Consider the following 14,555-nt stretch of genomic DNA (forward strand, 5'->3'; position numbering starts at 1 on the left):
TCTTCCCAACGCAGGTCCCACCAGCTCGTTCTGTGCTGCTGGAAGATAGACAAGAATCCTGACTTCAAAGCACCATTTCCTTCCTTCCCAGTGCAGGAGAAGTCTGTCAACAGGCACAGTAAGAGCAAGCTGACATTGTAAAAGCAGAAAGCAAGCTTGCTTTTTCAAGTTACATCAGCTGTTAAGGAGGTGAGTACAAGAGAGTGAAAGCTCCTATTGATCACAGCTGTCCAACAAAGATGGGTGCTTCTCTGAGAAAGGCCCAGACATTTTGGATACTTGCCCTGCTCAGGAGGCAAGGGGGAAAACACCAGTAACTACTGCTCCTGAAGGGAAGTATCACATGCCCCATTGTAACAACCACTTTCACAACCCTCCAGACTTAAGACTTCTAACTTTATTTACGAGGACCTCAAGAATTTTGTCAGTAAAATGCAGAGAATTGAACCAAACCTTTCCAATTACTTCTAAGTTCAGAAAGAACCCATTTTCCATGATACAGCGACTAAAGAAAGAATCATCCAAAACAGTCCTTGGGTTTACCCTTCTGAGGAAGTCAAGTCACATATTGACAGTGTCATGGTTCATCCCTCACCTTCATCATCTAAAACCCATGACTAAAATGAATGGCCAGCAGACAGGGAAAAAGTCTGGCTAAAGAGAAGAGTAGGAAGCAATTCCTGTGACCCAAAACCTACTCCATTTTAGAGTCCCTTAGATTCTTCCCTAAATGCAACGTTTGTCATTTCCATGCATAGAGAACACATTTTCTCTCATACACAATTCAGCTGAGGGGGTGATTATACACGTCTGAAAGTCTTAATTCAAGTAGTTACCTTAAGGTAGGAAATACTACAACCTTGTGTTTTAAAGTCACTCGCATTCACTGCAAGGTGTGTTCTGTAGCAGGATACAGACACTGATTATATTATCAGTGTTTTCCTGAACTCTCATCACTGTCAAAGCTATGAACTTCCGAATGTACACACTGCAAATACACAGACTGGTAATCAGACCTGAGCAAACTCTTCCCTGGGAGGGTGCTGAGGCGCTGGCACAGGGTGCCCAGAGAAGCTGTGGCTGCCCCATCCCTGGCAGTGTTCAAGGCCAGGTTGGACACAGGGGCTTGGAGCAAGCTGCTCCAGTGGAAGGGGTCCCTGCCCGTGGCAGGGGTTGGGACTGGAGGAGCTTTAAGCTCCCTTCCAAACCAAGCCTGTCTGTGACTCTATGATTCACAGTTACTCAGCTGATACTGATGCTAGGAAACAATGGGACATAATAGCGAAAACCTTACTATTACCCATGATGATTAGAATTAGACAGTCATGCTTATACCCACAGCATCATCCTGGACATGCCCGAGGGGACCTAAGGGACAGAAAAAGAAGGTGAACCCAGTTTGACAAAAAAAAACCACAGTAACAGAAGAATATTGATGTGTGTCCTTTGACAACAGGTACTAACAGGGAGTGATTCACCCATAGGATGCTGTTTTGAGAGATGCTGTTTGGATGAGTAAGGACCCATATTAGAAGGGCAGCAGAGCTGGTGCAGGGCCTGGAGCCCAAGTGTGATGGGGAAGGGCTGAGGGACCTGGGGGATTCAGTGTGGAGAAGAGAAGGTTCAGGGGGGACCTGATGGCTGCCTACAAGTGCCTGAGAGGAGGATGGAGCCAGGAGGGGCTGGGCTCTGCTCCCAAGGAACAAGGGATGGGACAAGAGGAACCGGCCTCAAGCTGCACCAGGGCAGGTTTAGATGGAGCTGAGGAACAATTCCTGCCCCAGAGGGTGCTCAGGCATTGGAACAGGCTGCCCAGGGCAGGGCTGCAGGCACCGGCCCTGCAAGGGTTCACACCCCGTGGAGAGGAGGCCTCAGTGCCATGGGGCAGTGGTGGCCTTGGCACTGATGGGAATGGTTGGATTGGATGAGCTTGAAGGGTTTTCCAACCTGGATGATTCCATGATTCAATAATTTATAGCACAGGGATTCTAAAGGCTCTGTGAATTCATTTGGTTATCAAGAAACTGTCTGCTGCCATCCTGTTTGGATGAGACGTCTCCCAGGTCCTATAAACACAGCACAACCCAGCCAGACTTGCTGACAACACAGGGGATGTAGCAGATAAGCAACACACAGCTGTACAAAGCAGTGACTCCAGTCATGTAATAGCACAAACTGCACAAGTGCTTCTCTAAACCAGTGCTCCTTCAAGCAGGATCCCAAGGAAAGGTTAAAACGGCAAAGGGAATGTGAATGGCAAAGGTGGAGCACCCTGACATTTAAAATAGAGGTCAGCCAGCTCCAGCTCAGGCACTGCCTGCCCCAGGGCAGCCTCTGCAGCACTGGAAACAGGGAAGATCTGCAGGAGCAATGGGGAAACACAACGAGGAGAGCTGCACACCTGGAGGAGGAAAAGAATACTCATTACAGCTTGCTGCCAACTCAGAAGCTACCTCCACAGCCTGACAACAGGCCATGAGCACCAACGTAAGAGACATGGGCATTGAAAAGCAAATGAAACCATGCCTGTTCACACTTCAGATGGCTCCGAACCCAAAGCCATCACTCACAACCCAGCTGGAAAATGGACTACAAATGAAACAAACCCAACAAGGCACATCAAATATTCAATCCCAGAAGTAAAAAGCTTCTCTTTCAGTGTTCAGGAACAGCCAACCAGAACACAAATGAGTAATGTGAGGAGCAGCAGAGGCAAAAGGACATGAAAACCTCATTTCACACTATCATAATTCAATACTTTGTTTTGCTTTAAAATAAGGGCTATTAAATGACACAACATCATTAATGGGTTTTCAGGATACGCTGCATTGCTTGTCTGCAAACGCAGAGTAACGTGGAGTGCATTAGAGTTTATGGCCAGGAGTTCTGCAGGTCTGAACCAAGAGTTTACTGAAACATTTCTTTTACAAATAGGTTAACATGCATTTTTGATTAAAGTCACCTTATTTATTTCCAAAGGGAAGAAAATCAGCCACAAGAGCATCCAACGAGCACGAATTTGCTGCGTGGAGACCTCAGAGCAGCTCTGAAGGGGGCTACAAGGATGCTAGAGAGGGACTCTTCATCAGGGACTGCAATGATAGGACAAGGGGTGATGGGTTCAGACTGAAACAGGGGAAGTTCAGGTTGGAGATAAGGCAGAAGCTCTTCCCTGTGAGGGTGCTGAGGCGCTGGCACAGGGTGCCCAGAGAAGCTGTGGCTGCCCCATCCCTGGCAGCGTTCAAGGCCAGGTTGGACACAGGGGCTTGGAGCAAGCTGCTCCAGTGGAAGGGGTCCCTGCCCGTGGCAGGCATGGGAGCTGGATGAGCTTTAAGCTCCCTTCCAACCCAAACCATTCCATGATTCTATGATTTCGTTTGCTCAGGTTGCACTTGGTCAACTAAAAAAAGTAAAAACCATAAGTTCCAAGTGAAGGAAGGAAGTCTCCAAGCTTCCCACAGATGACCTGAAACTCCCTGGCAACAGAAAGAAGGAATTTTCAAGCCTTGGAATAAATTTATACATGGTGATGATCAGTCTCACGCTCTGGGTTATGCTTTCAACAGCATTCAAAAACTGATCTCAAGACTGTTCCCCCACTGTGGCACAGCACTCACTGCTTTTCCTTTTTTCTCTCTCCAAGTTGGAGCTTCAAAGCTTCAAATGGATCCCTTCAGCTTCCTGCAGCACACTGCTTGGGCATGAAAACCATTCACCACACTAAACAGAGACTTTAAAGAGTCAGGGAGGGCTAAACGACAACAACAGCTCCCACTGTTGACATTTAACCCTGAGGAAGACCCTTAGGATCATCAAATCCAACCACTCCCCAGCACTGCCAAGGCCACCACTGCCCCATGGCACTGAGGCCTTGTCTCCACGGGGTGTGAACACTTGCAGGGACAATGACTGTAGCCCTGCCCTGGGCAGCCTGTTCCAATGCCTGAGCACCCTTTGGAGCAGGAATTGTTCCTCAGCTCCATCTAAACCTGCCCTGGTGCAGCTTGAGGCTGGTTCCTCTTGTCCTATCTCTTGTTACGTGGCAGAAGAGACTGACTCCCATCTTCCTACAACCTCCTTTCAAGTAGTTGTGAAGAGTGATGAGATGCAATGCACTAAATGTGCAACACAATAACATTAGAGACTGGGGTTACAAAGCAGAAAGTCCAGTACACCTTTACACAAAGCATCTTCTCTGCAGTCATTAGTATCCCCACACAGCCACTCTCCACCAACTCCAACCTCCCCGTTATGTGATGCAGGAAGCACTAGGAGGGTGTATCGGATGAGTCAAACTAGGCAGCATGCCCTTGTACTTCCAAATTCCAAAGAAATATTGTCAATGCCGTGCAATTCCATGACACTGAGGCAGGAGGCTTACGAGCAGCTTTAAGTAGTTCACTGGTGTATTCAGCAAATAACTGTAACAGATCACTGCTTAGCAAAGAATCTGTCAAGCTTCTGAAGCCCAAAGCAGTGCTAAATGCCCCAGCCCTGGCAGTGCTGGAGGCCAGGTTGGACACAGGGGCTTGGAGCAAGCTGCTCCAGTGGAAGGGGTCCCTGCCCATGGCAGGATGAGCTTTAAGGTCCCTTCCAACCCAAACCAGGCTGGGATTCTACGATTCTAAGCCCGATGAGGCAGCAGCCCAGTGCCAGCACCACACTCAGCTTAGAAACACAAACTGAGACAACTCAAGTGCCTGCTCTTCACCATTGCCTGGATTAGCACATCAGGAAGCTCTGTTAATCACAACACAGCAACCTAGAGTAAGCAAAAGAGAAGCCCCTTAGAGATTACCAGCTACAGTGTCTGGACGGTATATTTAATACCCTTAAACAACAGAGAGCTGCCTAAAGCTTCCTGTCTTAAGTAGAAAAACTAGGCTCTTTCATACCAAAATAGCAGTTCCTTAATAAAAGCAGTGCTCTAAGATATCCTGACAGCCCCAAGGGCTCTGACATAACCATTCAAATTCTTCTCATGGATTCAGTGATTTAAAGAGCCCACAGAATTCCGAGCTTCGCCTACAGTCAAGCAACGTGTGGCTGTCGAGGATATGAAACCAGCATTGATTCCAACACCCACCAAACACGCCACATCCCCGCACTGGTGGCCAACAAGGCTCTGTGGAAGAGCAGCTTCAGCCCCCACAGACAGAGGAGCAGCTCAGGGAATGTGATTCAGGAGCCCAGCACTGTGCCAGCGAATGCAGCATCAATACTGAGGCACAGAGGGGAGGGCAAGGGTGCTGTGGTGAGCTCAGCACCTGCAGTCATACCACACCAGTGCAACTTGTGGTCTTCCCTAGGGTCTCCCAGGTAGGGATAACCCAAGGTAGGGATAAACCTACCTCTCAGGTAGGGTTATCCCAAGGGGCTCACTGACATGTATTGGTTTCTCCTTCATAGCCCTGTGAAACTGAGCAGGGAACCATAGGATGGTTTGAGTTGGAAGGGAGCTTAAGGCTCATCCAGCTCCCACCCCTGCCACGGGCAGGGACCCCTTCCACTGGAGCAGCTTGCTCCAAGCCCCTGTGTCCAACCTGGCCTTGAACACTGCCAGGGATGGGGCAGCCACAGCTTCTCTGGGCACCCTGTGCCAGCGCCTCAGCACCCTCACAGGGAAGAGCTTCTGCCTAAGAGCTCAGCTCAGTCTCTCCTCTGGCAGGTTAAAGCCATTCCCCTTGGCCTGGCCCTACAGGCCCTTGTCCAAAGCCCCTCTCCAGGTTTCTTGCAGCCCCTTTAGGCACTGGAGCTGCTCTGAGGTCTCCCTGCAGCAATATCCCAGTAACCAGGCTTCAATTGCCATCCTGCACTAGGACATTGTTAGAGAAGGGGGGAAAAAAGAAGCTGAGTCCATTTCAATACCTTGACTCTGGCAGGGTCTGCCTGAGCCCAGCAGCTGGCACCATGTCTGACAGAGGCACCCCTGACTCCCCTCAGAGAAGGGAGAGCAGGACCATTCACAGCTCTACTGGTTTTCAAAGGATTACTAACTAGTGGACAAGGCATCTGACAAAGAGCAAGGTCCTTCCATCCCACAGAGATCAGCCTCCCAAAGGTAGGCAAAGCAGGGAAGAGGGTGAGACCCACGCAGAGGCTCCCATCCTACAGGGATCCATCCTCTGCTGACAGCCAAACAGCTTTAACACACATCCAACACCACAGAGCCCCACACAGGTCAGGAGGCTGGACAAGGCAGTAATCAAGAAGCAACAGACAGGGTTCCTCCTGCTCTGGGTGGGGAAAGGGGTCCTGACCACTGCTGGCAGGGTGCAAGGAGGCAACAGATAAGGTGGCAGCAGCCAGGAGGTCCCTGGAAGGAGCAGCTTGTGCTACCTGAACAGACACTGCTGGGGCCAGGAAAGGGGAAGGGAAGGCAAGAGAGGCCCTTGGCTGGTGACTGGGCTCCAGGCAGGTTTCTGACTGCAGCTCTCCTCTTGGTCCAGCGCAGTCAGAAAAGCAGCACCAGTTCCCTCAGCCTCAACCCAGAGGGCAAGTGCCCCAGCCCCTGACCATCCTGGAGCCCCTCGAACCACTTTAATCAGTACCCATCTTGTACTGGGGGGGCCAAAACCAGACACAGATCTGGATGTGGGCTAACACGTGTGGAGCAAAGGGAGACATTCCTTCCCACACTGGCCCAGGATGCTGCCAGCCTCCTCTGCTGTCAGGGAAGGCTGCTGCCCAGCATGCTGCCTACAGACTCCCTGGGGCTTGGCAGCAGAGCCCAGCCCCAGCTCACATGGCCACAGGCAGTTCCTCTTTCCCAGCCTGTCCTCGCTGAACTGAACTTCATGTCCACTCCCTGACCCATCTGCTTCCCTTGGGAAGAGCAGTTCTGCCCTCAACTCTTTACTTCCCAACCTGGCAGCACCTACAAACATGATGCGAGTGCCCTCACACATTAATCTGCCATTTTAAGATGTAAATTTGGGAAGCATTCTTCTTGTTTTAACAGTTTTGAGGCTTGCCACTGGATACGTGGGAAGCAGAGAGCAACCAGAGGTCAGGCAATGTCTTCCTATCCTGTTTCAAGTACATCCAAGGAGTCCTCTCATCCTCACGGAGCAGGGTTTGCATTACTGAGGAGCTGGGAGGAAAGAGAATGGAAGAACCTCTCCTTCAGTACTTCAGCTTCACAGTCACGGAGAAGAAACATGAAACACTTGGGACAGAGACAGGCTATGGCATGTGTTAGAGCTCAGATGTAGTTCTGCACTTTATAGAACACCAGAAAACAAGTCCTGCATTATTTTTCCTATATAATTATTATACTATTACAGATGCATGCCATCTCTAGAGAGCTGGTACTACAACCTTATAAAACAGGGGGGGTTGGCAAGTTACCTGTTTTGTCTCCGACTTCAGTTCACAGGCAGGAGCTTCATGTAACTTGTGTAAGTGGTCTCGTGGCATTAAACTTTAAAGTTGTTACAATGGCTTTTAAGGAGAGGGAAGAGAATGAGCTAGATGCAAGATAGACATTAAGCAACTAAAGATTTACTGTCTCAATCAGATGTAGGGCAGAACTGTGGGGTCACATCCTGCACCAGTTGAGACCCTCCAACATAAACGTGTTTAAAGCAGTCTTTGAGCTTTCCTTGGACAAAATACATATATATATATTCTGCTAAATTCAGTGTAATGCTGCTTCATCCTCAGTTTCCATGTTCTGCAGTCACCTGCTGAGCTAGAATTAGACTCCTTTTGTAGCTCATCAGGATACATAATCAGAAACAACTGGAGAATTAAAGCACAAGGACATTAGCTGAGTATCCCTTACTGGTCCTTTCATTCCCAACCATGTTAATAACATGTACTTACTGCCGGAGCTGGGTTTCAAAGCTAATCCTGTCAAAGTAAGCAGCAGTTCACAACTCTCATTGCAATCATTTTCTGCTTTGGAAACACTTTGCATGCAGCCAGGAAGGGAAGGAAAGGGTCTCAAATTTGCTTAGAATTCAGCAAATTTGACAGCAGCTTTTGGGTTTTAGTCAGCAATTGGTTTAAGCCTCTTTTTAAATGAAATCAGCGTTAGTTCCTAAGATCCAAACACATCAGAGCATCTATTTCCAGGCAGTCCCAATGAAGAACAGAGCATTGTCCATGGCCTAGCTAATCCCTACATACCCAACTTAACACCAGCAGTGGCACTTGCATCAAGCTCTCATTTCCAATTTCTCTTAGAAATTGTAGGTTCTCATTTCCTCTTGTTAGGCCAGAAACGACTGGTTTATACTCAGCAACTGCATCAACATTTTAATGTCAAAATCAGTTGGGCAACTGCAGGCAAGCAGTTACAGAGGCCAGTTACTGTGGTGGGAGAAGGAAAGGTGATGGAGTGAACCACAGCCTCTACACATGGCTGTAGGTGCTGTATTGCATAGAATCATGCCATGGTTTGGGTTGAAGGGAGCTTAAAGCTCATCCAGTTCCCACCCCTGACACAGGCAGGGACCCCTTCCACTGGAGCAGCTTGCTCCAAGCCCCTGTGTCCAACCTGCCCTTGAACACTGCCAGGGATGGGGCAGCCACAGCTTCTCTGGGCACCCTGGGCCAGCGCCTCAGCACCCTCACAGGGAAGAGCTTCTGCCTAAGAGCTCAGCTCAGTCTCCCCTCGGGCAGGTTCAAGCCATTCCCCTTGGCCTGGCCCTACAGGCCCTTGTCCCAAGCCCCTCTCCAGCTTCCCTGCAGCCCCTTTAGGCACTGGAGCTGCTCTAAGGTGTTTCCTTAAGGAGCATTCCCTTCTCCAGGCTGACCCAGCCCAGCTCTCTCAGCCTGTCTTCACACCCGAAATGTAGAAGGCTCCCTACGTGACATCCCTTGTCTCTGCCAACTCACTGGGAATACATGTACAATGCAAGTTTATCTTCTGTTTCATTCCCAAATCCTGGTCCCACAGTGAGCCACACCACCTCCACAACAGTTGGTTGCTTCTGGTAGGGAGCCAGGCTGAAAGACCATTTTAGGTACAGTCTACATCCATTCTGCCTGTTTGGAGTGCCTCGTGGAATAGTTTTGCTTTGTGCACCAAAACCAGTCCTCAAATACTGTCTCCTAAGGCCCTGCACCTCCCCTGTACATTGAACAACCCATATATACCGGGCTTAAGTCTTCACACTAACAAAACCATCACTCGGAACTAACAGGAGTGATGTGCTCCTGTGGCAGGGAGGCTGCATGGACCATAGAGATGGGCCTCAGCCAAGCACCACGGAGCATTAATAGTGAGCATCCACTCTGGAGGGTGTGAAGCCACAAGCAGTGTGACTTGCAGCCACACTCCACTGTAGAAAGCACACACACCCCACACTGCTGATGTGCTGCTTCCCTCAGAGAAGGGGACAGGAACATCACACCAGCTTTTCAGGAATGCTAAAACCTGGAAATCCTTATCTCTGAGGAAGAATGGTAAAAAAGCTCTGAACTAGCAATGCTCTGATTAGGAAGATCCTGAGAAAGACCAAACACTGATTGCAAGAGGAGCAGCAAGCAGAAGCACAGCTCAAACTCTGCTGATTTAATTCAGTGGCTCAGTGTAGAGAATAGGAAGCGGCAGGCAAAAAACAGGTCACATCACTGTGCTGTTCATCACTTACATTTATAAACACAGAGGTACCCAATACAGGGAAATCCCATACTATCCAAAGCAAGCCTTAATTCTCAAGTCTTATTTCTGACTCTCATGGTTAAAAGTCTGCATGCACAGAACAGCAACACCCTTTCCCACTTCCATAAGAACACCATAGACAGCATACAGCTTATTTATCAATATAGTATCAGTAGACAGTATTACTGTGAAGTACAAGTTTCAAAACCATCCTGATGGACTTCCTATAGCTTAAAACCTTAGAACAGCACTGAAGGACAGTCCTTGTGTTATTTCAGAGCTCCACAAAATGGTTGTACCCATTTTGGTTGTACCAGCATCGGGTTTGTGTCCCTGTTTACCCAGAACCAACTACTTCAAGTATTCAGTTTTATCTTCAATGTTTTAGTATTAGAGCTTGCCAATTCCTAGACTTCATTTCCCCATTTTTAGTCTTAAATAATCACTTAAAAGGTCTTCAGATAAAAATACCACAAGTTGAATAACAGGAGCAGCTTACTGGTCTCTAACTACCAAGTCCATTTCCTCTTGAAAGTCACACGCATCTTAAAAAGCCACTTAAAAGCATCCTAAAAGCCACTTTTCCGTCTTAAAAGTCACAAGAACAACAAGAACACCGAGGAGCGCTTCAAAACAAAGCCCTGAAACCAGCCAAGCCACACTGTCAGCAAGCAGGAAGCTATTCATGCTCTGACAATGAGGCCATGAATTAGTAAAGTGAAAGTACAGTGAAAGGGGCCTGTACAAACAGCACCTCGAGAACCAATTCAAGTTTTCCCCTCCATGTGATGCTCTGTGCCTTTGACAACCACATAGCATCCCTTTTTCCCCCACCCCATCCACTCCACAACAGCCCAGGAAGAGTCTGTGTACAAACACTCCTCCAGATCCCTGTTGGAGATGGGTAAAGCTACACTGCCCTGAGCACACAAAGGGAACCAGAGCCTCGTCAGTGATCTCAAAAGGGTAATGAATAAACCAGCAGCCAACAGCTTGGGCTTAGGCTCCAGTCTTGCACACTGAGGACTTACTGGGGGAAAGCAGAGGGCACCCACCAGTTACTCTGACTCGAAGGCAAAGCTGTGGATCTTTCTTTGGGATCAGGTTTTTCATTAAGTAGATGGGGATCTTGGGGGCTTTTCAGCCTGGAGAAGAGAAGCTGTGTGGAGACCTCAGAGCAGCTTCCAGTGTCTGAAGGATGCTGGAGAGGGACTCTTCATCAGGGACTGCAGTGACAGGACAAGGGGTGATGGGTTCAAACTGAAACAGGGGAAGTTCAGGTTGGAGATAAGGCAGAAGCTCTTCCCTGTGAGGGTGCTGAGGCGCTGGCACAGGGTGCCCAGAGAAGCTGTGGCTGCCCCATCCCTGGCAGTGTTCAAGGCCAGGTTGGACACAGGGGCTTGGAGCAAGCTGCTCTAGTGGAAGGGGTCCCTGCCTGTGGCAGGGCTTGGAGCTGGAGGAGCTTTAAGGTCCCTTCCAACCCAAACCACTCTGGGATACTACCTTAATCATCCTGGTCACTCCCACCAGGTGCTGAGCCAGTACCTGACCCCTAACTTGCACCAAAACCTCCTCTGCTTCAGCATACAACAAATGCTCAGCTGCTCCATGGAGCACACCTCATTTCCATGCCACTCTGTAATTAAACCTTGCCACTCTATAAAATAAGACAAGCACATAAAGTCATTACTACAACCAAGGTCCAAAAATCTAACATTTGCTCTAAAGAGAGGTTTTATTGGGGATAACTGCTCCAACACAGCTTTCCACAGGAGCCAAACTCCTTTAGAAGCATCAAGGCAGAGGTGGAAGGACAATAGGAAAGTTAGGGAATGGATTAAGAGGAATTAAAGGGAAAATAAACATAACAATGACTAATTGTTGACATAGTTTACCAATGAGGATCAACCACAAGGAGGGTGCCTTGTGCCTCCAGGCCTGTCTCAAAGACAAGAGTGAACACACAGCAATTAATGAGAGAATGGGAAAAGAGGGAGATTTAATTACTGAGCTTCCTTTAAACCAGTTGCCAAGAGGCACTAAGGATGATGCACGACAGAGGTGGGAGAGGAAGAAAGCAGAAGGACCATCATCTGGTCAGGTTTCTTCCACCCACGGCCCAGCCTGGAAGCAGTTATGGTTTAACAAGAGGTTAGCACATAAAACCCCATCAGAAAGGATGGAAACACAACTCCATTAATTACAGCAAGTAATTTTCAATTAAGTTAGAGGACAAAAGCTCCCCACAGCAAAATACTGCTGTGAATGTAGTGCATGGATTTTTGCCTTGCTCAGAGGCTCAGGAAGCTGGTGGGAGGGGAAAATAATCCCTCCTCATGCCATACTTTGTTGGTTGGCCTTGCTCCCCTGCCCCACAACACCTTCACCTCTTGTTTCCATCCTCTACAGAGTGACTGCAAGTGCTTCAGAACCAGGCAGTGTAGCCCTCACTGTAGAGCCCACAGTGTGTGCCCCTGCTGGAGCATCCAGTCCTCCTTCTTCAGGTGATTTTGAATACTCAAAATCCACAGAAACTCTCTTTAACATCTCTCCAAGTAGTAAGTTCAATAGTGCAGGTCATGATTGTCACCTAGGGGAGCAAGGGTAAGCAGCTGCCATCAACCCTACTCTTCAGTTTGTATTTTCTTGGTTCATTTTAGCCTTAGAAGGAGCTACAGAAACAGTTAAATTTCACTAATCTGGTTTTAATCCAAGTATTTTCCCCAGTAATCTTCCTATTAAAAATGTGTAAGTTCTCAGAGGAGACCTTATCCATGTGTCAGGAGTTAAAGGGTGGCTACAGAGAACATAGAGACTCCCTTTTGTCAAGGAGTCCCACGAATAGACTGGAGGTGATGGGCACAAGCTCCTCCTGGGGAGGTTCCCACTGGACACAAGAGGGTTTTCTCCCCCAATGAGAACAATGCAGCCATTGGAGTAACCTCCCCAGGGAAGTGGTGACTCCCCAGCATTGGGCACCGTTAAGATGGGGCTGCACAGGGTGCTGGGCATCCAGTCTGGGTCATGCTTTGCCTGGAAAGTCTGGACCAGATGATCCTTGAGGTCTCTTCCAACCTGGAATTCTGGGATTCTTCTACTCCATACATTTTGAGGATAAACATACATTAAGCTGCTTTAAAAAGCAACCTTTCAATCCACCAACCCCCCCCCCACATTTACCGGAGTTCAGTCCACATTGCCAAGTGTATTATCAGGAATGCTATTTCCTTCTTCCACTCCTTCCCTCCCCCGTGCCCCTATTCCCAGCTATTTCCACGACAGCAGCTCTGAGCACAGAACACGCAGATGGCAAGTGCTGATTCCTGCACAAACGAAGGGAGAAGGCAGATTCCCAAGCAGCATAAAGCCCATCTAAGGGCCAACACAGAGCTCACTTGTAGCCCTCCTGCTTCGAGCCCGACAGGACTGAACAAGGGGGAAACAGGATAAACACATTGATGACCACTCTCCGTAAAGTAAAAGGGAAAAAAGCAGGAAAGCAGCCACATAAAGCCACTGTTTGTTGACCCGCCTCCATCTCCCAAGGTATTTTTAAAGTACAAGCCATGATGTTTGGGCAAACGAGCTGGGAAATAGAAGTAACCCTTCCAACACCGTATTAATGTTCTCGTTATTATTATGGCCTCAGGTTTGCTTTGGATGGGTTAATGGGAGCTAACAGAGCCTGCAGCCCTCCTGACACCCTGATGAGGATGGCAAGGGAAGGGGTATGGCAGAATACCCGCCTCTAAAGCCTGCTTCTTTGTAAGGGATGGCGTTCAAGGAGGACAGAAAAGACAGCCACGCCATTTGCCTCCAACAGCATCAAACCACCCTGAAACGAGGTTACACGAGACCACGCCGATGTCTTCACGGAGGAGCAGGAGCAACACGAAGCAGGTGCCGTGCTCCATGTGGCAGCGAGATGACATCACCCCATCAGGTACAGCCCTGAGGGGGGGAGCCGCTTGCCTCACCCTTCCCCTCTCCCAGGGTACGGAATTCCCAGCCCCGGCAGCACCGGGGTGGTTATTTCCCAAAGCCACCCCTCAACCCCAACCCCAGGGGAAAGGGCGAGGAAGAAGGGGCCAAACACCGCCCTCAGCACCGGCGATGGAACGCGCTGGAAACCAAAAGGACCGAGTGTAACGGAGGCGATCCCGCTGCCCCCCCCCAACCCCGCCACACACCCACCTTGTCCCAGCTCAGCCACTGCCACACCGCCTTGTCCAGCTGCGCGTCGCCGGTGCTGGGGGCGATGAGCACGTTGGAGTTCACATCCCCGGGGGCTCCGCGCTCGCCCATGTCGCCGTCCGCAGGGGTGGAAGGAAAAAGGGGGGAACAACAACGGCGGCGGCTTCGCTTCTTTCACTCCGCCGCGGCACCGCGCATCCCCTGAGGGGAGGTAAGAGCGGTGCCGGTGCCGCGGGGAAGCGGGGAGCACCCGCAATTTACCTCAGGGTAACGGCGCCCGCCGCCTCGCACCGGCAACGCTCCGAGCGCGGCCCCGCTCCCCGCCCTCCCGCCGCTCGACAACAACCGCGGCCCCGCCCCTCCCGCGCCGCCGCCCCGCCAATCACGCCTCGCCCACCCCACCGGGGTGGGGGGGGTGCGAGCGGCGCTGCAATGCATGATGGGAAATGTAGTCCGAGTGACGGCGCGAACCGCCGAGGGGCGGCGGGAGAGAAACTACAACTCCCGGCATCCCTTGCGGCGCGCCGCTTTCGCCTCGGGCTGAGGGAAGCGGGCTGCGCTGAGGGGAGCGGGTTCGCTTCCCTCGCTTCAGTGATGTCTGCTGCGGGGGGAACCGCTTCTCCGGCCGCGTTCCCTCGCCGGGAGCCCCGTCTCTCCCCGCAGAGGTCCCGGCTCCCCCCGCGGTGGTGGCACTGGACCCAGGGGCCGGCAGCCGTCGAGTGTCGCAGAGCGCTTGGCCCTCAGGGGG

The 14,555-nt window shown here is 50.2% G+C and overlaps 1 protein-coding gene across 1 annotated transcript in view; it reads right to left on the reverse strand.

Moving 5' to 3' along the window:
* PGM2L1 (phosphoglucomutase 2 like 1) overlaps positions 1 to 13,935 on the reverse strand; it is a 40,779-nt gene extending 26,844 nt beyond the window's left edge. The window contains exon 1 of the mRNA XM_062630059.1: positions 13,808 to 13,935. Coding sequence (XP_062486043.1) covers positions 13,808 to 13,918 — 111 coding nt within the window. The 5' untranslated portion in view covers positions 13,919 to 13,935. The remainder of the gene's footprint in view (positions 1 to 13,807) is intronic.
* Between the last annotated feature and the right edge of the window lie 620 nt (positions 13,936 to 14,555).

The sequence above is a fragment of the Pezoporus occidentalis genome, unplaced genomic scaffold (assembly GCF_034315485.1).
Source record: "Pezoporus occidentalis ecotype Australia unplaced genomic scaffold, CSIRO_AGI_Poc_V1 ctg347, whole genome shotgun sequence".
Taxonomy (NCBI): domain Eukaryota; kingdom Metazoa; phylum Chordata; class Aves; order Psittaciformes; family Psittacidae; genus Pezoporus; species Pezoporus occidentalis.